Genomic DNA, 27587 nt, shown 5'->3' with positions numbered 1-27587 from the left:
AAGAGCAGGAAGTGTGCTGGTGGCAGGGGGAGTTGTGGAGTGTCGGTGGTCCCTCTCCGGGCAGCTGCCACGGTTCGGGCACTCACTCCTCACTCACCCCAAAGAATGATGGATCCTCTGGCAGACTGTCAGGTCCCCTTGCAGGCCAAGCAGCTCTCAGACAAAGGCCTACCTTGCCCCGGGCAGTCAAATGAAGGAGGGGACCTCCCACCGGCCTGGGTGCACTCAATTCCCAATAACAAAGACTTTTATCAACATGATACAAAAGCATAATTCACACAGTCAATGGCTTTATGACTCCGAGACATCGAATCATTAGCATTCTGTTGTCTAGGTAGCGAAGGTGCTGTAGGTCACATATGCTGAAGACCACCCTTCCCTAGGTGACCTCATAGTTACTAACTGTGAGCCCCTATTAGGATAGCATGAGCTTACTAGAATGAGCTGTCTTAATTTCAAAAAAAACAAGCAATCACCACCTGAGTTAGGACACAACTAACTATACTTGTCATATCTCCAAACTCTCTGACCGTCAGACAAGGTGGAAATGGGCCTGCATTTTGCAGCCTCCACACTTTAACATCATCAAAATCAATATGGAATAACCACTTGAAAAGATGTTCAACTATCATTAGCCATCAGGGAAATGCAAACCAAAACCACAATGTGAAGCTAGCCACTGGGATGGCTGTAATTTTTCAGTATTGGGGCCATTCTGGGTGTTAGGGTTCACTCTCACAGGTGATCTAGTTGGCTGACTTTGATGATAGTCTGTCCTAAATGGACATGTTGCTGGTAGAATGTCTTTCAAGATGCATGAGTTTTATAGTACCTATTGCTCTGTAGCATGCAACCCTAAAACTTACTGATTTGCCTCATTAAATCACTCTCTTGTAGTTCTGTGGCTTGATTGAGCTCACCTTGGGTGGCTTGGGAGGTCTTGTGGATGCAATCAGAAAGCAACTGGTGCTAGAAATATTTAAATTTGTAGAATCTAAAAAAATGACTGGGTCGAATATTCATCATGTTTTCTTCACTTACATACCTGTTGCCTGAAATGTTTGAAACATCTGGAAGTTAATCAGGTATCTTCCTCTTATCTATCTAGCTTAGACTTCCTTATAACATGAAAAATTTGAGGAAGTTTTATATCTTACATCATGATTTGGTTTATCCAGAGTTGCAAGAAATAAGAAACTAGAAGGCAAGAATATATTAGCATCAGAAATCAATAAGACTCAGGAAATAATAGCAAGGAGTGATAAACTAGATTGTATCACATTAAAAAATCAGTATGCTGGGGACTGGAGAGATTGCTCAGTGGTTAAGAATGCATAATATTCTTGCTGAGGTCCTGAGATGGATTTCTAGCATGGATGCTTGGCAGTTTACAACAGCTTCTAACATCAGCTCCAGGAAGATTGGGCAGCTCTGGCCTCCATGAGCACCCACCATAAACACACACACACACACACACACACACACACACACTTATAAATAAACTTAAAAAACAATCTGCATAGTAAAAGAAACAGTGGTTCAAAGAAATGGTCTAAAGAATTAAATAAAATATTCACCAGCTATTTATTGGACCAGGAATTAATAATTAGAATATATAAATATCAGGCACTAAGTTTCTAAATAATCCAATCAGTAAATAGGTAAGTGAGCTGAATGAAGCAGTGCAAATGGAGCTAGTGAGACCGCTTGGTGGGTAAGGGCACATGCTATGCGAGCCTGGTCACCTGCATTCGAGTTCCAGAGCCCATCTAAAGGTGATAGTAAAGAAGGAACTCCAAAAAATAATCTTCCGACTTCCACATGCATGCCCATGTACACATCATGCACTGTGAACACATTCACACACACTAATAATAAGATACACCTTTTAAAAAGTACAAATAGTAAACACACAAAAAAACTTCAGCAAATGTTACTGGTCAAACAGGATAGCTAGCTGAACGTAGAAGAATGAAACTAATTCCTTATCTCTCACCTTAAAAAAAAACCTCAACTCCAAATGGAGCAAGGAACCTTAGCATAAGACTGGATACTCTGAATCTGACAGAGGAGAAATGGGGAATATGCTTCTATTTTTGGGCACAGGATAGGACTTTCTGAATAGGACCCCAGTAGTACAGGCAGTAAGACCAACCACTAACAAATGGGATATCATAAAACTAAAAAGCTCTATACAATAAAGAACACAACATCATTTGAGTGAAGAGGCAGCCTACAGAATGGAAAAAAATTTTTACTGGCTATACATCAGACATATCTAGCATACACAAAAAACCTCAAAACTAAACATCAAGAAAGCAAACAACCCAATTAAAAATGGGAGCTAGAAACTAAGAGTACTCAAAGATGAAATGCAAATGGATGAGAAATTGTTTTAAAATGTTCAAGATCCTTAGTCATCAGGGAAATGCAAATCAAAAGTACTTTGAGATTTTTATCTTATCCCAGTCAGAATGGCTAAGATAAAAAAGAATAAGCAAACAAAACAACAACAAAACCAAAGGACAACAAATGCTGTCACAGATGTGGGGAATGAAGAACACTAATTTATTGTTGGTTGGAGTCCAAAAAGGAGCAACTACTGTCCATGTGGAGGTTTCTCAAAGAACTAGATATAGATTAACTATATGATCCAGCTATTCTGTTCTTGGGCATATTCAGAAAAATTCTAATTCCTACTGCAGAGATCCTTGCTTATCTGTGTTCATTGCTGCTCTATTTACAATAGCCAGGGAATTGAAACAACCTAGATGTCTGTCAGTGGATGAATGGATAATGAAAAATGCCTCTATCTATCTATCTATCTATCTATCTATCTATCTATCTATCTATCTATCTATCATCTATCAATCTATCTATCATCTATCTATCTATCTATCTATCTATCTATCTATCTATCTATCTATCTATCTATCTATCTATCAATCATCTATCTATCTATCTATCTATCATCTATCTATCATCTATCTATCTATCTATCTATCTATCATCTATCTATCTATCTATCATCTATCTATCTATCTATCATCTATCTACCTATCTATCCTCTATCTCTATCATCTATCTATCTATCTATCTATCTATCTATCTATCTATCTATCTATCTATCTATCTGTTAGAATATTATTCAGCCAGAAAAAAAAATTGTGAAATTCTCAGGTAAATGGGTGAAGTTGGAAATAATTATTGAGGTAAACCAGATCCACAAAGGCAAATGCTGTATGTAAGAACCTTTGATTCTTTACATATGAGTATTTAAATTGGAATGCCCATAGAAGTCAAGAAACTAGTAAGGAACCATTAGGCAGGGAGAATAACGCAAGTGGTTTAAGGGGGAAAGGGAATAGAAGAGTTACATGGGTTGGGAATTTGAAAGCAGAGAGAAAACAACTATTATTGAGAATGATAACAAGTACTAAAGATCTTTGGAAAGGCCGTGTGGAGACCTATTATAGAAGTTTCTAAAATATCTATGTATATAAAGGGGGTTTAGATGGAGTCACTTTATAATGGGGAGTCAGTGCCTTCTGCCAGATACCATAAATTGTCAAATAAAAACTCTATTGACATGTATGTTACTACTTTGCAAATTGTTTGCCAGTGGGGTCCCATAGAACTTCCACCCCCCAAAAAAATTATAGGCTATTACCATTGATCTTGGCTACTTTCTAGACCTTGATGGTAAGAACATTTTTGCTGGATTTGCTAGTTACCTGAGTCACAGGAGTTAGAAGTTTCAGAAGTCAAGAGGCAGATAAGGATAGTGAGCACTGCGTTCCAGGCAGTAGGAAAGGTTTGGTCAGCAAGCGACATAACAACAACAACAACAACAACAACAACAACAACAAAATTACAGGTATATGGGACACTTGTCTTCAGCTGCCTTTACAGCTCTGAAACCTGGACAGTGAAACTCTCCTCAGAACAGTGGCTGAAAGTGTTTCAGATGGCAGGTCTCATGAGGATTCTAGGCATCACATGAAGAGATAGTCTGTGCAACAATGACATTAAGAAACATCTCCAACTACAGAAGGCAGTAAACTACAGGATATGGCAACAGTGCTTGGAATACTTCAGCCATGTTGTAAGAATGAATGACAGCAGATACCCAAAGATAGTACTGCTTGGAGACGTGCATGGGATAAGGCCAAGAGGAAGACCCCAAAAAACGCTGAATAGACAGCATAAAGGAAGACTGTGGAACCTTAGGATGACAATAACATAAGCATCTAGGACTGCCCAGGATGGGAACAACTTGAGAACCGCCATAAATGGGCTGCCCATGCATGATTAAGCATTGCTGGGACATAAATGATGAATGATGATGTGTTAAATATACAGAATGAGTCTTGCTTGGATATAAAAAACAAAATTATGCCATCCTAAAGAAAATATCTTCTTAAACAAAAGAACCCATAATCAAAGTCAATGTATGTTTCTCTTATGTATCAATTAAAATAAGAGAGGAAAGTAGAAGACTATTAGCCATATGGGTGGAGGAAGGGCCTAAGTAAGGTTTAATGATGTTATTAATATGATTATAGTATGTTATGTGTATATCTGGAAATGTCATAATGAAATCAATTACTTTGTATAATTAAAATATGCGTGTAATAAAAGAAAACAAGCCACAGAGCCAGTCCAGATTCCAGGAGAAAAGATCTTACCAGGCTGTGAATACCAAGAAGCATAATTCATTGGGAGGATATGTTTAGAAACTAGCTGTTACAGTGTGCCAGACACACTAGTCCCACCCCCACTTTAATGTGGGAATTAGAGGGATTTTCGCTACTATTCGAGTTGATTTCCTTCTTCCTTATCCTTTCCCCCAAGTCTGCATCCTCTGCTTGTTATATAAGCCGAAGCTGATTCCTTCTTTTTTTTTTGGTTTTTCGAGACAGGGTTTCTCTGCAGCTTTTTTTTTTTTTTTTTTTTTTTTTTTTTAGAGCCTGTCCTGGAACTAGCTCTTGTAGACCAGGCTGGCCTCGAACTCACAGAGATCCTTATATTGCTTACAAAACTATTTGACAGAAAAGCCCGGGTTCAAAATATAAGCAGTCCCTATTGCTTGTTACACAGTGGAGAATTGGATGAATGCTTGCAGTTCTTCTGTTGTTCCTAGGTTCCATTAATTTCTGACTTAATAGACTCTCCTAGGGTATTTATTTTTAGTTGAGTGGGCTCACTATTCAACTATTTATTGTCTTTTGTTTCTTTTTGGTTTCAATATTCTCATCCCTAATTTTTATTGTTCTAATTGCATTTGCTTTTAATTACAGAAATTTTTCAAAGTTTCTAAGCACCGACTATATTTTCCTATTCTCTGGCTCTGTACTGGATTTATTCTTATATTTATTCTGTTAGTTTTCTTGAGATAAATAATAATGAGATGGATATGATTGTTTATTTTTATGTAATTCTTGGCAGAACATTTGATAAAGCATGGTGTATTTTCAGTATTGACCCATATTTTCATTTTACAATTCTCAGTATGGAGTCAGTATTAAAAACATCAGCAATCTGTTTAGGTCCATTTCAGAAATTGTTGGAAATTCTGTCCTTATCTGAAGCCAAACTGTCTGGAACAGCAGGAGATTACTCAGGCCTACCCCATTCTTTCCCCCCTCCCGACATGGCTAGCTAGCTTAGATGGAGCATGTCTTCTTTTATTGCTGTCCACTGTTTTGTTTTGCGACGTGGTCACTCACTGCATCCGGAGCTGGCTGTTTCAGCTAGACTGAGTGGCCAGCAGAACCTCTGAGATCCTCTTGTCTCTGCCACCCCATCATGTTGGTTGAGGGGGATTGTAGAGTTGTATAAATTTTAGATGCTAACTTCATATTGGATATGTGGTATAAAATATTTCCTCTTACTTTATGGATTATCTTTTTATTTTGTTACATGTTTCCATTGTTGTATAGAAACATTTTGGTTTACATAGTCCTACTTGTTTATTTTTAGTTTTGCTTTTGTCTGTTGTATTTTAAATCATTGACAAGATTAATGTCAAAAAGCTTGTTCCCTATTTTTTCTTTTAGATGTTTTATGGCTTCAGGTATTATACTTAAGTCTTTAATACATGTAGGATTATTTTGTTTTGTTTTGTTTTTGTGAGACAGAGTTTCTCTGTAGCTTTGGAGCCTGTCCTGGAACTAGCTCTTGTAGACCAGGCTGGCCTCGAACTCACAGAGCTCCACCTTCCTCTGCCTCCCAAGTGCTGGGATTAAAGGTGTGTGCCACCACTGTCCAGCTTTGTAGGATTAATTTTGTGAATAGTGTAAAATAAAGGTGAAGTTTCATGATCTTGAATGTGAATATCTATTTCCCAACATCATTTATTGAAGAGACATTTTTTCTGCTATTTTATAGGTACTCTTACTGAGAAAAATGAGTTTTTTCTTGGTTTTCAATATTGTGCATTGTTCTGTGTTTCTGTTTTGATGACAGTATCATACTGTAGCTTTGTAGTATAATCTGAAACCAGGAAGTGTGATACCTCTAACTTTGTTTTTTTCTTAAGATTTCTTTTTATTCTGTTTGTGTGTATGTGTCTCTGTGTGAATATATACTACATGTGTACAAATGCTTGAAAAAGCCAGAAGAAGGCATCCTGTTCCCTGGGGCTGGACTTACGGGCAGTTGAGAGCCCCCTGACTTGGGTGCTGAGAACCAAACTGAATCCTTTTGAAGAGTAGGGATATCTCTTAACTTCTGATTCATCTTTTCAGCCCTGGCTTTTTATTTTTTACAATTTTGTTGGTCATTTAGGTTCATTTGTAGTTTACAAGATTTTAGTATTTTTCTTTATATTTCTAGAAAAAATGGTACTGGAATTTTGATAGAGATTACCCTTAATCTGTAGTTTTTCGGGGGATAAGCATAAATATGTTAGCACCATTAATTCTTTTTTTTTGTTTATCGAGACAGGGTTTCTCTGCAGCTTTAGAGCCTGTCCTGGAGCTAGCTCTTGTAGACCAGGCTGGTCTCGAACTCACAGAGATCCGCCTGCCTCTGCCTCCCAAGTGCTGGGATTAAAGGTGTGCGCCACCACCGCCCGGCCCCATTAATTCTTTTAGTTCATGAGAATGATGTATTTTTCCATTTATTTTAATATTTCACCTTTGTTAAGTTTATTCTTAAGTATTTTATTTATCTTTTCATGAGATATGAATAAATGGTATAGAGTTTTGTATCTCGAAATTTTGCAGAATTTGTTTATTCTAGCAGCTTCTTGTAATGGTTGCTTGTGTAACCATTGAAATTTTAGCTGTAATATTTATGTCTTGAATCCATTTGGGTTCTTTACACATGATGCAAAGAAAAAGTCCAATTTCTTTTTTCTTTTCTTTTTGGTTTTTCGAGACAGGGTTTCCCTGTAGTTTTTAGAGCCTGTCCTGGAACTAGCTCTTGTAGACCAGGCTGACCTCAAACTCAGAGATCCGCCTGCCTCTGCCTCCTGAGTGCTGGGATTAAAGGCGTGTGCCACCACCGCCCAGCCAATTTCTTTTTTATAATTATTTATTTTTAAAAACAATCTTTTCTCATTTTACATACCTATACCAGTTCCCACTCCTTTCCCTCCTCCCTCTCCCCCCACACTTCCTCCATCCCAGCCCTCCTCCATCCACTCCTCAGAGAGGGTAAGACTTTCCAAGTGGAGTCAACAAACTCTGACACATCACTTTGAGACAGGACCAAGGCCCTACCCCCTACATCTAGGCTGAGCAAGATATCCCTCCAAAAAGAATGGGTTCTAAAATACAAAAGTTCAAGCACTAGAGATAAATCCTAGTCCCACTGCCAGTGACCCCTCAGACTGCCCAAGCCACACAACCGTCACCCACATTCAGAGGGCCTAGTTTGGTCCTATGCAGGTTCCACCGCTATCAGTTCAGAGTCAGTGAGCTCCCACTAGCACAGGTTAGCTGTTACTGTGGGTATCCCCATTATGGTCATGACTCATTTTATTACTTTTCTCTCTCTTGGGCAGGTCTCCAGAAGATCCGTCTAGTATTTAGCTGTGGATCTCTGCATCTGCTTCCATTAGTTGCTGGGTGAAGGTTCTATGATGACAATTAAGGTAGTCATCAATCTGATTACAGGGGAAGACCAGCTCAGGTACCCTCTCTGCTATTGCTGAGGGTCTTAGTTGGGGTCATTCTCATGGACTCCTAAGAATTTCCCTAGTGTCAAGTTTCTTGCTAGCCCCATAATGGCTCTTCAATCAAGATATCTCTTTCCTTGCTATGCCTCTCTGTTCTCCCATCTCAACCATCCTATTCCATCATGTTCTCCTTCTCCCTTCCCTCTTCCCTTCCCCCCTTTCCACTCTCTTTTCTCCCCCCCCCACTCCCATTTTTTTTCAAGAGATCTTGTCTATTTTCCTTTCCCAGGGGGATCCATGTATGTCTCTCTTAGGGTTCTCCTTGTTACCTAGCTTCTCTGGGGTTGTGGACTATAGGCTGGTTATCCTTTGCTTTATGTCTAATATTCACTTATGAGTGAGTATGTACCATGTTTGTCTTTCTGGGTCTTAGTTACCTCATTCAGGATGTTTTTTTTTCTAGTTCCATTCATTTACATGCCAGTATCAAGAATCATTGTTTTTTACTGCTGAGTAGTACTCCATTTTGTAAATTAGCACATTTTCTTTATTAGCACATTTCTTCGAATGAGAGATGTCTAGGTTGTTTCCAGGTTCTGACTATTATAAATAATGCTACTATGAACACAGTTGAGCTAATGTTCTTGTAGTATGAGTGTGCATCCTTTCAGTATATGCCCAGGAGTGGTATTGTTGGGTCTTGAGGTAGATTGATTCCCAATTTTCTGAACAACTGCCATACTGATTTCCAAAGTGGCTGTACAAGTTTGCACTCCCACATAAGCTATCGTTGGTGGGTTTTTTTTTTATTTTAGCCATTCTGATAGGTGTAGGATGGTATCTCAGAGTCGGTTTGCTTTGCATGTCCCTGATGACTAAGGATGTTGAACAATTCCTTAAGTGTCTTTTGGCCATTTGCAATTCTTCTGTTGAGACTTCTCTTTTTAGGTCTGTACCCAATTTTTTGAGTGGATTATTTGGTATTTTGATGTCTAGTTTCTTGAGTTCTTTATATATTTTGGAGATCAGTCCTCAGTCTGATGTGGGGTTGTGAAGATCTTTTTCCATTCTGTAGGATGCTATTTTGTCTTATTGATTGTGTCCTTTGCCTTACAGAAGCTTCTAAGTTTCAGGAGCTCCCATTTATTAATTATTGCTCTCAGTATTTGTGCTACTGGTGTTATATTTAGGAAGTGGTCTCCTGTGTCCATGTGTTCAAGGCTACTTCCCACTTTCTCTTCAATGAGGTTCAGTGTGGCTAGATTTATGCTGAGGTCTTTGATCCATTTGGACTTAACTTTTGTGGAGGGCATAGATATGGATCTATTTTCATTCTTCTACATGTCAACATCCAGTTATGCCAGCATCATTTGTTGAAGATGCTTTCTTTTTTTCCATTGTATAATTTTAGCTTCTTTATCAAAATCAGGTGTTCATAGGTGTGTGGATTAATATCAGGCTCTTCAATTCGATTCCATTGGTTCACCTGTCTGTTATTATGCCAATATCAAGCTGTTTTCATTATTATAGCTCCATAGTAGAGCTTGAAGTCAGGGATGGTGATGCCTCTGAAGGTTCCTTTATTGTACAGGATTGTTTTGGCTATCCTGGGTTTTTTGTTTTTCCATATGAAGTTGATTATTGTTCTTTCAAGGTCTGTGAAGAATTGTGTTGGGTTTTTTTTGGAGATTGCATTGGAATCTATAGATTGCTTTTTAATAGGATTGCCATTTTTATTATATTTACTCTACCTATCTAATAATAGCATGGGAAATCTTTCCATTTTCTGATATCTTTTCAATTTCTTTCTTCAAAGACTTAAAGTTCTTTTCATACAAGTCTTTCGCTGCCTTGGTTAGCATTACCCCAAGATATTTTATATTATTTGTGGCTATTGGTTTGTTTTGTTTGTTTTGTTTTAGTTTTGGTTTTTTGAGACAGGATTTCTCATTGTAGCTTTGGCTCTCCAGGAACTCTTTCTGTAGACTAGGCTGGCCTCAAACTCACAGAGATCCATCTGCCTCTGCCTCCCACGTGCTAGGATTAATGGTGTGCACCACCACTGCCTGGCCCATATTATTGGCTATTGTAAAAGGTGATGGTTCTCTGACTTCTTTCTTGGCTCTTTTATCATTTGTATATAGGAGGGCTACTGATTTTTTTTTAGTTGATCTTATATCCTGCCACATTACTGAAGGAATTCCCTGATAGAATTTTTGGGGTCGCTTATATATACTATCATATCATCTGCAAATAATGAAAGTTTGACTTGCTTCTTTCCAATTTGTATTCCCTTGATCTCCTTTTGTTGTCTTATTGTTCTAGCTGGAACTTTGAGTACTATATTGAATAGATATGGAGAGAGTGGACAGACTTGCCTTGTTCTTGATTTTAGTGGAATAGCTTTGAGTTTCTCTCTATTTTAGTTTGATGTTGGCTGCCAGCTTGCTGTATTTTGCTTTTATAAATGTTTAGGCACATTCCTTGTATCTCTGCGTTCTCCAAGACCTTTATCATGAAGGGAGGTTGTATTTTGTGAAATACTTTTTCAGCATCTAATGAGATAATCATCTGTTTTTTTTCTCTTGGTTTATTTACATTGTGGGTTTCATTGACTGATTTTTGTATGTTGAACCAGCCCTGCATCACTGAGATGAAGCCTACTTGATCATGGTGGATGAATTTTTTGATGTGTTCTTGGATTCGGTTTGCCAGTATTTTATTGAGTATTTTTGCATCAATATTCATGAGAGAGATTGGCCTGTAATTCTCTTTCTTGGTAGAGTCTTTGTGTGGTTTGGGTATCAGGGTACCTGTAGCCTCATGAAAGGAGTTTGGCAGTGTCCCTTCTGTTTCAATTGTGTGGAATAATTTGAGGAGTATAAGTTTTAGCTCTTCTTTGAAGTTCTGGAAGAATTCTGCACTGAACCCATGTGGTCCTGGGCTGCTTTTGGTTTGGAGTCTTTTGATGACTGCTTCTATTTCCTTAGGGCTATAGGTCTATTTAAATAGTTTTTCTGGTCTTGATTTAGTTTTGGTATGTAATATCTATCCAGAAAATTGTCCATTTCTTTTACTTTTTCCAGCTTTGTGAAGTACCAGTTTTTGAAGTTTGACCTAATGATTCTTTGTATTTCCTCAGTGTCTGTTATTATGTCTGCCTTTTCATTTCTGATTTTGTTAATTTGGATATTCTCTACGTGCCTTCTGGTTAGTTTGGATAAGGATTTGTCTATCGTGTTGATATTCTCGAAGAACCAACTCTTTGTTTCATTGGTTCTTTGTATTGCTTTCTTTGTTTCTATTTTATTAATTTTAACCCTTAATTTGATTATTTCCTGTTGTCTAGCTCTCCTGAATGAGTGAACTTCTTTTTGTTCTAGAGCATTCAGGTGTGCGGTTAAGTCTCTTGTGTGTGATTTCTCCATTTTCTTTATGTAGGCACTTAGTGCTATGAACTTTCTTCTCAGCATTGCTTTCATAGTGTCCCATAGATTTGGGTATGTTATGCATTCATTTTCACTGATTTCTAGGAAGACTTTAATTTCTCTATTTCTTCCTTGATCCAGGGGTGATTCACTTGAGCATTGTTCAGTTTCCATGAGTTTATAGACTTTCTGCAATTAGTGTTGTTGTTGAATTCTAACTTTAAACCATGATGATCCAATAAGATACAGGGGCTTATTCCATTTTTTAAAAATGTTTGCTTTGTTACGAGTATATGGTCAATTTTAGAGAAGTTTCCATGAGGTGCTGAGAAGAAGCTATATTCTTTTGTATTTGGGTGAAATGTTCTGTAGATATCTATTATGTCCATTTAAGTCATGACATCTGTTAGCTCTCTTATTTCTCTATTAAGTTTCTTTTTGACAGACCTGTCCATTGGTGAGAGTGGGGTGCTGAAGTCTCCTACTGTTAGTGTGTGGGCTTTAATGTGTGATTTAAGCTTTAGTAATGTCTCTTTTACATATGTGGGTGCTCTTATATTTGGGGTGTAGATGTTCAAAATTGAGACTTCATCTTAATGGATTTTTCCTGTGTTGAGTATGAAGTGTCCTTCTCCATCTCTGTTGTTGATTAGTTTGAAGTCTGTTTTGTTAGATATTAGGATAACTGCACCCATCCACTTTTTTCTTAGGTTCATTTGATTGGAACATATTTTCCAAACCCTTAACTCTGAGGTAATATCTGTTTTTGAGGTTGAGGTGTGTTTCTCGTATGCAGCAGAATGGATGGATCCTGTTTTTGTATCCATTCTCTTAGCCTGTCTATTTATAGGTGAATTGAGTCCATTGATATTAAGAGATATTAATAGCCAGTGATTGCTAATTCCTGTTATTTTTAGATGGTAGTGTTTGTGTGTTTTCCTTATTTGAGGTTTGCTGGTATTAGGTTATCTATTGCCTGTGTTTTTTTTGGGTGCAGTTAGCTTCCTTGGGTTGGAGTTTTTCTTCTAGTACTTTTTATAAGGCTGAATTTGTGAATAAGTATTGTTTAAATCTGGTTTTATCATGGAATATCTTGTTTTCTTCGTCTATATTGATTGAAAGCATTACTGGGTATAGTAGTCTGGACTTACATCTGTGATCTCTTACTGTCTGCATCACATCTTTCCAGGACCTCCTGGCTTTCAGAGTTGCCATTGAGAATTTGGGTGTAATTCTGATTGGTCTGCCTTTATATGTTATTCTTCCTTTATTCTGTACATTTACTGTTTTGATTATTATATGGCAAGGGGTCTTTTTTTCCTGGTCTAGTCTATTTGGTGTTCTGTAAGCTTCTTGTATGTTCACAGGGTTATCCTTCTTTAGGTTAGGAAAGTTTTCCTCTGTGATTTTGTTGAATATATTTTCTGTGCTTTTAAGGTGGACGACTTCTCTTTCTTCTAACCCTATTATTCTTATATTTGGTTTTTTCATGGTGTCCCAGATTTTCTGGATGTATTCTGCTAATTATTAGTAGGATTTAACATTTTCTTTGAATGATGAATCTATTTCCTCTATGTATCTTCAACACCTAACTCTCTTCCATCTCTTGTAATCTGTTGGCTATACTTGCATCTGTAGTTCTTATTTGTTTACCCAGATTTTCCATTTTCAAAATTCCCTCGGTTTCTGTTTTCTTTGTTTGACTCTATTTCAATTTTCAAGTCTTGAACTGTTTGAACTATTTGCTTCACCTGTTTGATTTGGCTTTCTTTAAGAGATTTATTGATTTCTTTCAATTTCTTGTTTGTCTTTTCCTCCATTTCTTTAAAGGATTTTTTCATTTCCTCTTTTAGGGTCTCTGTCATCTTCATACAGTTAGACTTAAGGTCATTTTCTTCTCTGTCTTCTGGGTTAGGATGTTCTTGTCTTCCTGTTGTAGGATCACTAGGTTTTGGTGGTGCCATATTGCTCTTTATGTTGTTAAATGTGTTCTCACACTTCCGTCTGCCCATCTTTTCCTCTAGTGGGTGCAAGGGGATCCTGTGCTTCAGAGCCCTTCTTCTTCCAATTGCTGAAGATTGGGCCTGTGGCTTAGGTGGACACTCTTCTTCCAGGTGCAGGCTGATTTGTGCCTCTACTGGATGCTAATGAGGTTTTGGGGCTCCTCCAGGTATAGGTGGGGCCAAGGCTCCCTCCAGGGGAAGTCAGGGCCAAGACTCTGGTGGTCACAGATGCTCTCCAGGGACAGTCTGGGCCATGACTCCAGTGGTCACAGATGAGGTAGGGAGAATAAGGTTGCACCTGTGAGGATGCTGCTCCAGAGTCTCTGGGGTTTTGTAGGTGGGGTTGGGGCACGGGTTGTTTCTCCCAGGGCTTGAGCTCAGAGAGCAGAGCTCTCCAACCGGGTACCCAGCAGACACTCACATTTCTAGGGGCAGTATGTGCCAAGGCTCCGGTGGACACGGATGCGGTAGAGGATGGTTGTGTGTATGGGGAGGCTACTCTGGGATCTCTAGGGTTTGGTGGGTAGGGATGGGGTATGGGATGTGCTTCCTGGAGCTAGGGTGCAGAGAGCAGAGGGTTCCAACTGGGAACCCAGACACTTACCCTCTCCCGAGGCAGTCTGGGCAAGGCTCCGGTAGGTGCAGTTACGGTGGAGGATGGTCCATGTGTCGAGAAATACTTCTGTAATTCTAAATTTGCTCAGTTAATCAGTAAAGATGGAAAGTATTTATCTTGAATGAAAATACCACCAGTGTCATAGATGGCCTAAGCCAGAACAACAACCTTATTACTACTTGTACTTTGGGGTCCTGGCACCCATGATGTTGAGCCTTGGGTGAAAGAGCTACCTTAGACCAGCCCACAGGGCGAGTTGAGCAGGAGACTCAACTCAATTTCTTTTGGATGTGAAAAATCTCCTTATTTTTTCATCATTTGTTAAAAGACTTATTTCACCATTAAATGGTCATAGAACCTTCATCAAAAATCATTTGGCCACATGCCAAGGTTTTTTTCTGTGTTCTCTATTTTATTTCATTGGTTTATCTGTATGTATTTATGCCAGTTCCATACATTTTGGTTGCTATATCTTTGTAATAAGCTTTAACATTAGAAAGCATGAGTTGTCCAACTTTTGTCTTTGTTTTCATATTTTTGGGATTATTTCAGGGCCTTTGAAATTCTGTATGAATTTTATGATACATATTTTAATTTTTCAAAAGAGATACTGCCTCAAAAATTGTTAGTATTTCAATAGGTATTACATTAAATATTTAGACTATGTTGAGAGTATTCACATTTTAATAATATTAAAAACCAGACATAGGGGCTTATGTTTGGACTCCTATCCCTTAGAAAGCCAAGACAAGAGGATTCCTAGAAGTTTAAGGCTTGGCTACATAATAAGTTCAAGGCAAGCTTGGGCTACAGAGTGAGAACTTTTCTTGAAAAAAAAAAAAAACCAAATAAACAAAACGATAAAGAAAATGTTTAGCTGGCAATATGGCTCAATAGTAATTATGCCCACCTCCAAGCTTGAGGACCTAAGCTCCATTTCTGGGACCTACATGGTGGAAGGAAAGAATCCGTTCTCATAATTTGCTGTCTGCCCTCTACATGTATTCCCTGATATGGATACATTCTCTCTCTTCCCCACTCCCTCTCACACACACGTAATAAAAATTTGAAGAAAATGTTGCTATAATTAAATGATTTATTATTGACAAATAGTCATTTGATGGCATCAACTATCAACTAAGTTTGTTTTGGCTGACATTCAAATTATTTTAATCCTATTAATCAAAAAACAGTTTTGTTTATACTGCTTAAAATTGTGTCTTTTGGACAGAGATTCTGTTGGGTTTTCTTTTCTGAGGATCATCTCTGATCATTTTAAGTTGGCAGAAGATAGTAGGAAAGTTGAATTGTTCTACATCGACATGCTTTTACAGAAAGATCAAGACCTGATTGCTGAAGAGAAGATTAAAGAAATCCTTATAGGTCAGTAAGATTCTGCATTTCCTGAAGGTTGTTAATGTGCTTATTATTTTAAAATAAATGTCAGAGCAATGGCAAAATCCTCAGGGTTTTCACATTTTTTTCTTTCTCCTTAATGTTTTTCAACAACAGTGTAACTATCTAGAGGTCACAAGTTTGGTGTGCTATCATGAACAACTAAGCAAAAATGACAAAACATCTTCAAAATAAAGACAAACCTCTGAGATTAAAGCCCATCTATAGTAGAAAATTGTGAGGCTTATAAACCCAAGTTCATGTTTCTTATTTGAGCTCAAATCAGCTATGTGCCTTTGGGCAACTCAGTATCTCTGTACTCTGGCTTTTCAGCTGTAAAGTAAATATTGTGAACAAAAGTCTTGCTTTTAAACCAGCAGCATTATTTTGATACAGACTTACACAAACTCCACCCAGATAAAACAGATTCCATTTTCTGTAGTTAAAGCAGAGATACAACTCTGCTCAATATTGCCCTAATCTACTCTCTGCACAACAGCTATACCTTAAAGTATACAGATGATAGAATCTCTGTCTTGGAAGATTCTCTGCCTGAGCTCATCTTTCCAACTCTACCAATGTATAGTGAAAATGATAGTCACTAAATGTTAAGAATGAGGTTTATTCTAAGTGGTTTATTTAAGGTGATGTGTTGCTTCTATCATATTTTACTGCATTGCTTAAATTTGCATGTTTTCATAAAAGCAAAGACATTAGTAGTTTCTGAAAGGATCGTCTGATGTTAAGAGCTTTTTGAATTCTATTTCCTATGAAATATATTTTTCTAATGATACCCTTTCTCCAGATCTTCATTAAGAATTCAATTACCTTTTAGATCCCTTTTGATAATCTTGGTTATCTGGTTTTCTGGCCCTTGGCATTTCTTTTAATTTGTTTATTTTACATCCGGAGACTGCAGTTTTCTCTTCCTCCCAGTCTTTACCCCTAACCTCCCTTCTTTCCCCCATCCACTCCCCCTCCTTTCATGCTTCCTATGGATAGCAACAAAACATGGCATATCAAGTTGTAGAAAGACTAAACAGCTTGCCTTGTAATTAAGACTGAGCAAGGTAACCCAGTATGAGGAGTAGGGTCCCAAAAGTTGGCAAAAGAGTCAGAGACATTCCCTGCTCTACTGTTAGGAGTCCCACAAGAAGACCAAGCTACACAACTGCCACATATATGCTGTGGGCATAGGTCAGCCCCATACAGGCTTCCTGGTTGTTCAGTCTCTGAGCTCCTATGAGCCCAGGTTAGTTGATTCTGTGGGTTTTCTTGTGATGATCTTGACCCCTCTGGCTCCTATAACTCTTCCTCTCTTCAGCAGGATTCCCCAAACTCAGCCTACTTTGACTGGGTCTCTGTATCTGTTTCCATCAGTTGCTGGTTGAAGCCTCTCTGATGACAGTTGGGCCAGGCACCAATCTATGAATACAGCAGTCTATCATTAGGCATCATCACACTTAACTTTTTTGCCAATTGTGTTTGGTTCTATCCTAGGTCTCTGGGCCATGGAGTCTCTGGGTCCTGGCACTCCAGGCAGCGTCAGGGGTGGGCTCACTCACATGGTATGGGTCTGAGGCTGGACCAGTTATTGGTTGGCCACTCGTATAATCTCTGTGCCACCTTGACCCCAGCACATCCCTTAAGCAGGGCAGACTGTAGGTTGAAGGTTATATGGCTGGATTGGAGTCCCAGTCCATCCACTAGAAGTCTTGCCTCATCATGGGAGATGGCCAGTTCAGGCTACCTCTCCACTATTGCTAGTAATCTTAGCTGGGTCATCTCTGTAGATTCCTGGGAGTTTCCCTTGCAACAGGTTTCTCTCCCTTCACCCTGTGTTACAGAAGCTAGAGCCTGACCTCAGGTGTCATTTTTCTAGAGCCATCCACTTTATCTTTTGAGATAAGGTTTCACTAGGATCTGGGATTTTTAAAATTCAGCTAGACTGACTCAGTAAGACCTTGATTTGCTAATTCAATTAGATTCCTAAACTCCAAGGATCCTTCTATCTCTACCTCCTCAGTACTGGGATTCCAAGTGCATGCTACCACACCTGGCTGTTTATGTGGGTGTAGAGCTCCAAACTCGGGTCCTCATGCTTGCACGGCACAGCCAGTTGAACACTTTACTAACTGAGCCCCAGACAAGTTATGTATTTCAGAAACAGCGCCTTGCTGTGTTTCTCATACTGTGCTCGTGTGAATCTGCCCCTTCAGCCTCCCAACTAGCTGAGAGTCTAAGTGTTTTGCTTACTGCAATAAAGTGATAGTACAATATAATGCAGTAGTTAGTTTCTTGGTGATGTTGACCTTCAATGGTCAAGGAAAGGTTAAATTTTGCATAAGAGAACTGGAAAGTGAGACGCTTATTTATATTTTATGTTTTTATATGCGTATGTATGTATGTGGAGGGGGTGCACACCCTCATGTTCAGAGAGTCAGTCTGAGGTATTTTTCCTTAGCAATTGTCTACCTTATCTAATTAGCTCAGAGTGAACTGAGCAAACCAGACCACCCTACCAGTGAGCCAAAGTGATCCACTTTTATCCTCCTCTCCAGCACAAGAATAACAAACATGTGCCACCATGCTTGACTTTTTACATGAGTTCTGGGAATTAAACTCTGCTCTTTATTCTTACAGAGCAAGCATTGTAGTGACTGAGCTATTTCCCTAGCCCCAAACTGCATGTTTAAAGAAAGGAAATTGTCAGCTAACTAAAAAATGTTGATTTTACAGAATAATTCATTTTCAAAAATTTCAGTTAGAGTTTACACATATAATCAAAGTATTATAATCTTTTAAGGAGACATAGTAAGTAGCTGGTTACGCTTACATAAATGTTTTTAAGCTATGAAACAAGCTACATTTGCTGATTCCATTGGTAAGTCCAAGAGTATTAGTGTTCTAATGAAGACATTTTCAGAAATTGATGGTTTGTGTCAAAAAGGCAGATGAGAAAGGGGTATAGAATTCTATTGCTGTTTAAACTTAACCTTAATGTGCTAATGTATTTGAATCCTGTAAATGTCTAGGTCAGAAATAATCAGGAACAAGTTACAATTTAAATGAATAAAGTTTATCTGTAAACGTGATCTTAAAGTACTTTTTAAAAGCTTTAAGGTATAATTGGCCTTTCTTGTGAACTTGATCTGATCTTTTTCTGTATAATAGTATGAGCAGTCCTTATTAATGATTTCTGACATTGCTGTCTGCTCATTCACAATAACCTTATTAGAGCACCAGATGATAATCTAATTTAGAACATAAAAAGTAAGTTAAAAAGAGACTAAGCTGGAAATCTATCACAGACCGTTGGGAGAATTACAGTGATTCTAGCAAACTCTGATTGTATTATATAATCAATTTTAGTGGTAAACCTAAAATTGAAGGTGAAAGCCTGTGTGATTGCTTTTATAGACATTACTTAAAGGTTAAGTACAGTTATAAGATTAAGTGTCGTATGAAAATAGTTAGCATTCTTTGTTTAGTGCAGTGGATCTAGGTTCTTTTCAGAACTTGGTTTTTGTTTTGTTTTGTTTTCAGGTCACCAAACAAGAAGTCAACTAACAAGGGATCTAGTAAATTGGTTACACAACATTCTGTGGGAAAAAGCTGCCAGAAGTTTTAAGGTTTGGGAATAATCTTTCATTCATTGTATTTTTCTCCTCTGCACCAAATAAAACACACTGTTCAGTATTAAAATCAGAGAAGAGCAGATCAGTGGTACAACACTTCTGTAGCATCTGTGAGACCCTTGATTCTATACTTATTACCACATAAGCAGATAAACAAGCAAACAAAAATTTAATAATCTCTATTTTTAGACATGTCTATGTATTAAATATTCACAATGCAGAATGTCAATGGGTATTGTGTGAATGTTTATTCAAAAATAGTAAGACATGATTCCTCTCCATTGTAAACTTTTATAAAGGCATCACTGATAGGAATGTAATTTGACATGAAAGGCAAGAAAGTTGGGTGGTGGTGGTGATGGTTATTCCTTTAAAGTATTGGTGCATTTAAGAGTAGCTTTAAAAATTATAAAACAATCCTGGTTTCCTCTGTAAATATTTCAAACTACAGATAATTGGTTTTTAAAAGAAAAGTACAATTGCTTTTCGTTACATCATTTAAGAAAATTTTGGATATTTGTGTACGTGTATATGCTGGTGTGCATAAAATGGGAAATACTTTCTTTTAAAAATATAAGTTGTTTAGTACTTCTATTTTCAACCAAAATGTAGCAATAAGGACCATTTTGTGTCCCTGCTTAAACAAAACTCCCAAAAATATAAGTCAAAGTCCCTGGCATGGTAGCACATACTCATTATCTCAGCTTCCAGGAGGTTGAGGCAGGCGGATATCTGGGGATTTGAGGTCAGTTTGGGTTAACATTGAGAGTTCTAGGCCAGACTGGACCACATATTGAGATCCTGTCTCAAAAAAAAGAACCCCAAAAGAACAAAAAACCAAAGCAACAAATTCTCCCCCCCCCAAAAAAAAACAAAGAAAAAACCTGAAATACTTGAAAAAAGTTAGTTTAATGGCATTGAATATCAGCCAATGATCGCTGAAAGATAAAGTGAGCAATTCAGCTATTTGGCTTACTGCCATGTATTTCCAGACAACAACGGAGGAAGGGGAACTGACTAGCATTCTGATTTGAAGAGATGGAGTGGAAAGTCTGGGGAGGCCAAGAGCTAGACTTCATAGAACAGGATCTCAGAAGATGAGAGCATACTAGAGAGAGATCCTAGTTATCAGAAGTTCCTGCCCTAGTGTTTTGGATAGTTTTAGTCACAACATACACATGGAATGAAAATATCTCAAGTCAGAGGACTAGCCATCTGAAAATATTAATGAACCTAGAAAAGAATTCTGAATTCTCAATGTACAGAATATATTTGTATGAAAATGTTTTCATGTAACACAGTACAATGTACAATGAATGCATACAATATTTTTAAAAACACACCTGCTTTTAAGAATTGTTTCTTAAATAAATAGTTTAATTGGGAAAAGATAAGGAATTGTGATATATACTACAATGTGGATGGATCTTGAGAATATTCTGCTAAGTGAAGTAAGCTAGTCAAGTAGATAGTTTTCAGTTCCACTTAAATGAGATACACAGAGCAGTCACATTTACAGAGATGTAATGTACATGGTGGCTGTCAGGGATTTGGGAGGAGGTAAAAATGTGGAGAATGGGTATAGAGTTTTGGTTTGTTTTTATGCTGACTGTATTATACCTTCAGTCCTCAGAATTTTACATTTTTAAAAAATGGGTAAGTTTTGGAGATTGGTTACATAATATGGTGAATACTAGTGGCCCGCATAGTTAAATTAGTTAAGATAGGGTTTTTTTTTGGGGGGGGGAGTAGTGGTAAGAATTTTACTCAATGATACATAACAAAAATCTTGTTTCTCTCTTTTTAAAAGTTATGATGATAAATTTCTTATTATTCATTTTATCATGATTAAAAGTAACTTTTAAAATGAAACCCAAATGAAGAATTTAAGATGTTCAAAATCTCCATAGCGCCCATTGCTCAGAGTCTTAGCCAGGAGTCACCCACGTAGATTCCTGGAAGTTTCCATTGCACTAGGTTTCTAGCTCATCCCAGAGATGCCCCTGATTCCAGCTGTCTTTTAAAATACTCTCTCCTTCCATTCTCCCTTACCTCATCACTCCTGTTCCCATGCCCAAACCCCCATCTAGACTCCCCCCCCCCCAGTCTACATGCGGTGTCTATTGTATTTCCCTTTCACAGTAAGATTCATGTGTTTCCCCTGGAACTTCCTTTTTACTTAGCCTCTCTGGATTGTAGCATGGTTACCCTTTACTTTACAGCTAATGTCCACTTATAAGTGAATAGATACCATGTTTGTCTTTCTCAGTTTGTGTTACCTCCATTTGTCAGCAAGTTTCATGATGTCATTGCTTTTAACAGCTAAGTAATACTCCATTGTGTAAATGTACCGTATTTTCTTTATTGTTCTTTAATTGAGGAGCATCTAGATTGTTTCCAGGTTCCAGATATTACAAACAAATCTTCTATGAACATAATTGAGCAAATGTCCTTGTGGTATAATTGAGCATCCTTTGGGTATATGCCCAGGAGTGGTATTGCTGGGTCTGGTAGGTTGATTCCCAATTTTCTGAGAAGCTGTCATACTAACTTCCAAGTGCCTGTACCAGTTTGCACTCCCACCAGCAATGGAGGAGTGTTCCCTTTACCCCATCCTTGTTAGCATGAGCTGTCCTTTGTGATCTTAGTCATTCTGAAAGGAGTAAGGTGAAATTTCAAGATATTTTTGACTTGCTTGTCCCTGTTGGTTAAGGATGTTTGAATAGTTCCTTAAGTGTCTTTTGACCATTTGAGATTCTTCTGTTGAGAATTGTCTTTTTAGGTCTGTACCCCATTTTTACTTGGATTACTTGGTTTGTTGATGTCTAGTTTCTTGAGTTCTTTATATAGTTTGGGACTCAGTCCTTTGTCAGATGTGGAGTTGGTATAAGATCTTTTCCTATTCTGTAGGCTGATGTTTTTGTCCTTTTGATGGTGTTGTTTGCCTTATGGAAGCTTTTCAGTTTCATGAGGTGCCATTTATTAATTGTTGATCTCAGTGCCTGTGCTATTGGTATTCTGTTCAGGAAGTTGACCAGCCATCTCCTATAACCAGGCAAGACTTCCAGTGGAGGGATTGGTACACCAACCCAGCCACATAACCTTTGACCTACAATTTGCCCTGCCTATGCTACAATAAAGGTGGCACAGAAATTATGGGAGAGGCCAACTAATGACTGATCCAGCTTGAGACCCATTCTATGAGAGGAACTCTACCCCTGACACTACCTGGAAGGCCAGGACCCAGAGGCTAGATGTCTTATAGACCTAGGATAAAACCAAAAATGACTAGTAAAAAAGAAAAAGAAAGATTCCTAATGATAGTCTGTTATATTCATAGATCATTGCTGCCATCAGCAAGGCTTCACCCAGCAACCAGTGGAAACAGATGCTGAGACCCACAGCCAAACATTAGGTAGACCTCGGGGGGATTCTGTGAAAGAAGGGAAGGGCTGTAGGAGCCAGCGGGTCAAGAACATCACAAGAAAAATCACAGAATCAACTAACCTGGCTCATAGGAATACACAGACTGAACAACCAGGGAGCCTACATAGGACTAACCTAGGCCCTCTGCATATATATGACAGTTGTATAGCTTAGCCTTCTTGTGGAACTCCTAACAGTGGGAGCAGGGCTCTCTCTGACTCTTTTATTGGCTTTTGGGACCCTTTCCTCCTACTGGGTTGCCTTGCCTAAGCTTAATAGGAGAGGCAGTGTCTAGTATCACTGCAACTTGATATGCCTTGGCTGGCTGGATGATATACTTGGGAGACATGCACTTTTCTAAAAAGAGGAGGGGTGGATGAGGGGGAGGACTAGGAGGAGAGGAGGGAGAGGAAAATGTGACGGGACTGGGCAAAATTAATTAAATAAATAATTAGTGAAATAATCAGTTCCTGAAAAGTAAAAAAAAAAAAAAGATATTCAGAAGCTACAATAACTTGAGCAGAGAGCCAGAGCCACATTATGAAGAAGTCCTTCAAGCAGAAGGACACTGATCCCTGTAGTGTTGAGCTGTGGGCGGCTTCCCGCCGCCCTATGCCCCAAAATAATTACACGGAAACTGTATTCTTTTAAACACTGCCTGGCCCATTATTTTCAGCCTCTTACTCACATCTTGCTTTAACCCATTTCTAATAATCTGTGTAGCACCACAAAGTGGTGCCTTACCGGGAAGTTTCTAGCGTACATCCATCTTGAGCTGGAGCTTCATTGCGTCTGGCTTCTCTCTGAGGAGAGGCACGGCGGTCTGTCTAACTTAGGAGAGGTGTAGCATCTGACTGAGCCATCTACCTCACTTCCTTCTTCCTGTTCTGTCTACTCCGCCCACCTAAAGGCTGGCCAATCAAATGGGCCAGGCAGTTTCTTTATTAGCCAATGGGAGTCTCCATCATTTCCCCTTTTTCTGTTTAAACAAAAAAGAAAGACTTTAACTTTAACATAGTAAAATTACATATAACAAAACAGTTATCAAGTAAGAATTACAGTTACAATATTTATATCTACTTTATCTTTTATCATAACAAAGGAAAACAACTATAACTATCTATCTATTCTTCTTCAGCTCCATCAAAGACTCCAGAAGGACACAATATTACCTAAGTAAATAAGAAATATGCAATTTCCAAACTCTAGAAATGATAGAGACATCTCGCTGCCTGGACAGTCACCCAAAGTTCTTTTGTATTGTTGGGGCATCTATCTTCGGCCTATAGGCCCACAGTATCCAGAAGACTTTCCCATGAAGCAGGAAATTTCAAAGACAGTTCAGTCACTATCTGCTGTGTCCTGCAGAATGTCTCGCAGACTCTTTCATGAATCAGGAACCCAGAGAGATCATCTCACCTCTAGGCAAGTTCAGCAGTCCTCTCTCTGAGGGTTCTCTGTGTCCAGTTTATGCAATAGTCCAGGTAAGAGCAATTTCTTGCCCAAATGGCTATCAAACTCCATAAGTAGCCTCTTCGATGCCCATCTTCCTCTTGAAGTAGCTGGTGCTGCCAGGAGCAGATGTGTCTCATTGTCATGAAAAGCCCTAAGTTATTAAAACATTTAAAATGCCATATTCTATAGTCTTTGAAAGATATGAAGAATGCATATTTAACTTAAATATATCTCTATATATCTAGAAAATCTAACTAACATGACTACAAGCTTTACTATTATTGATGACTATCCATTAACAACCTATATACATTACATTTTTAAAATGAACTACATAATCACAATACCTTAATCATTATTAGAAATACATATACATATAAAAAATTGACCTTAAATTTAAATCACTAAAGCAAAATCCATATCAATGCAAATTATTCATCTCCATATCATATCCCCCTTTAAATGTAAAAGAACATTTATAAACAATATTTGGGAATATGGGCGCAGTTATCTCTCTCCAAACTGCTTCCTGCTGAATGGGGACGCTGTTAATCAGATCTTTCATGGTGTAACCTGTGTGCCAGGTTCATCTCAGTCATCAGTTGGGTGAAGTAATTTTTTTGAAGGTGTTCACAGCAACCTTTCAGGAGGGCATGGTCTATCATACCATATTGGGATAGAAGCAATCCATAGGGTCTCATTTTCTGTAAAATCAAAAGAAGAATCTCTTTTCCAAAGTATCATATCCTTAGATCCAAATTCTGAAGTCAAGGTATTTTGAAAATATCTATGTTGGATTAGTTCAGCAGCATTTATAAACAAATATCTTTTAGCAGCTGTTGCTCCTTCCTCAGCATTCAAACAATTCAAAGGAAGCATAATAGTATACAGTATCAAGATTCTCTGTATATTTTCCATATTATGCGGCTTTGTTTTAACCTCTATTTCTTCTATTTTTACTTTTACTTTTTGAAACAGGTTCTCTGTATATCTTTGTCCTGGAATAACTCTGTAGACCAGGCTGTCCTTGAACTCACAGAGATCCACTTGCCTTTACTTCCCAAGTGCTGGGATTAAAGGTGTATGCTACCACACCTTGAACTCACAGAGATCTGTCTGTCTCTGCCTCCCAGGCATTGGGATTAAAGGTGTGTCCTGCCACACCTTGAAGTCACAGAGGTCAATCTACCTCTGCCTCCCAAGTGTTGGGATTAAAGGTGTGTACCACCATAACAAACTACTTCCTTTTTTTTTTCTTTTTCTTTTTCTTTTTTTTTACATTTAAGAACTTTAACCTTTAGCCTGCATATATTTTTAACACAGTGTAAACCACTTAGACATTTTCTTTGACTTTGAATTATTCTTTTACTGTATATCTCTCTTTCTGACCACATGAGTCTTTACTTTACCAAGCAATATCAGTAGGACTAAAGCCGTGACTTTGGCGGCTAGATCCAGCCCATTCCCTAGCTTTCCAGCCTCATGGCAGAGGTACCACAACTCTTTGGCGGTTCAAGGTCCCTGCCAGCAAGCAAGCTCCAACAGTGTTAAACAACACTCAAAAGCTCCATAGTCAGGACCGCCTGCTTGAAAGAGTCAGAGTTTGCCCTGGCAGGACAGCCCAGAAAGCTGGCATTTTAAAACGACACAGCTTTTTTCCTGCTACAGCTGAAAACCGAAAAGCATGCAGTTAATTTTCATCAACAGCATTTAAGTGTTTCGTAGCCGGACCTCTTAAAAGAGCTGCAATGTTTTGCAGCTGAAGCTGAGTCAGGAAGCCTCTCTTAGATGAGAGTGCTTGCTTGCCAGACCCGAAAAATTGCTGTTATCAAGAAAAACATGCTTTACTCTAGTCTTTCCCAAGCTTTCTCAGGCTTTGTGTGGATTCAGTTATCCACATTGGGCGCCATTCTGTAGTGATGAGCTGCGGGCAGGCCTGCTTTTCATCCTGCCCGGTTCCCAGCCACCGGCTAGCTTATGCCCCGAAATAACAACACACAAATTGTATTCTTTTAAATACTGCCTGGCCCATTATTTTCAGCCTCTTACTCACATCTTGACTAACCCATATCGAATAATCTGTGTAACACCACAAAGTGTTGTCTTACCAGGAAAGATTCAGCATGTCTGACCTGGTGGCTGGCTTCATCGCATCTCTCTCCCTGAGCAGAGGCATGGCAGTCTGTCTAACTTAGGAGAGGTGTAGCATCTGACTGAGCCATCTACCTCACTTCCTTCTTCCTGTTCTGTCTACTCCGCCCACCTAAAGGCTGGCCAATCAAGTGGGCCAGGCAGTTTCTTTATTAGCCAATGGGAGTCCTCCATCAGATCCCAGCAAGATATGTGGGTCTGTACAGAAGAATGAAGAGCATTTGAAATGCTAATTACATGAATAAACATTAAGATATTTTCCTCTTATTAAAATCTCTTTGAGGCTGGGGCTATAGCTGAGTTGATAAAGTGCTTGCCATATAAGCATGAGGACCTAAATTTGATCTCCAGCACCCATGCCAAAAAAAGAAAGAGGCAGGCTGATAATCCCAGTGCTGGCAGATAAAACTCTCTGACCAACCATATAGCCTAATCAGAGAGTCCCTGTCCTAATGAGAAATCCTGTCTCAAAAAAAGGCAGATGGCTCCCAAGGAATAACATTGATCTATACTCATATACACATATGTATACATGTACATTCTTGTCCAGATGAACACTCATATACACACAGAAATAATTTGTTGTTGTTTTTAGAGACAGGGTTTCTTTGTGTAGCCCTGGCTGTCTTGGAACTCACTCTGTAGACCAGGCTGGCCTCTACCTTCCAAGTGCTGGAATTAAAGGTGTGTGCCACCACTGCCCAGCCCAGAAATAAATTTAAAAAAAATGGTTGCTTAAACAAAAATAATAAGGTTTTTTTGTATGCGTTTTTTAACATATGGAAAAGTATCATGTATCACACCGTGCATGATAATAGCATATACAGGCTAAGAAGAGAGAAATAGAAATACACAATTGTGAAGTCCTTACACTGTATAACTGAAGATAGACAATAAAAAGTTAAACATTTATACAATATACCCTAACACAGTAAAACAAAGTTACAACTAATAAATCAATAAAGGAGAATAAAAAGCAAATCCCCACTGGTGGTGGCGGCACAGGGGTGCATGTGGTACACATGCATGCTTGTAGGCAAAACACACATACACATAAAAATTTTAAAGCCTTTATTTTAAAGTTAGATGAAATAAATAGAAAGCAAATGGCAATAAGCTGGCAAGGAGTAGCATATGCCTTTTATTCTAGCAATCAGGAAGCTGAGGCAAGGAGATCGCAAGTTCTATATCAATCTAAACTATGTAGCAGTGACTCGCTAAAAGAGAAACATAATCAAATAGCAAGATGATAGATGTAAATGTAAGCAGATTAAAATGTCATATTTAATGAAATAACCATACCACTCCAGTGAAAATGTAGAGATTATCAAGTTGGATTTGTTTTTGTTG

The 27587-nt window shown here is 38.4% G+C and overlaps 1 protein-coding gene across 1 annotated transcript in view; it reads left to right on the top strand.

The window, feature by feature from the left end:
- Tex11 (testis expressed 11) overlaps window positions 1-27587 on the top strand; it is a 327793-nt gene that overhangs the window by 141083 nt on the left and 159123 nt on the right. Inside the window, exons 13-14 of the mRNA XM_038317046.1 lie at window positions 15404-15555; window positions 19114-19199. Coding sequence (XP_038172974.1) covers window positions 15404-15555; window positions 19114-19199 — 238 coding nt within the window. The remainder of the gene's footprint in view (window positions 1-15403; window positions 15556-19113; window positions 19200-27587) is intronic.

This window comes from Arvicola amphibius, chromosome X, assembly GCF_903992535.2.
Source record: "Arvicola amphibius chromosome X, mArvAmp1.2, whole genome shotgun sequence".
In the NCBI taxonomy this organism is placed as follows: domain Eukaryota; kingdom Metazoa; phylum Chordata; class Mammalia; order Rodentia; family Cricetidae; genus Arvicola; species Arvicola amphibius.
Note: the sequence above shows the minus strand (reverse complement) of the source record. Positions and strands in the feature narration are given on the sequence as shown.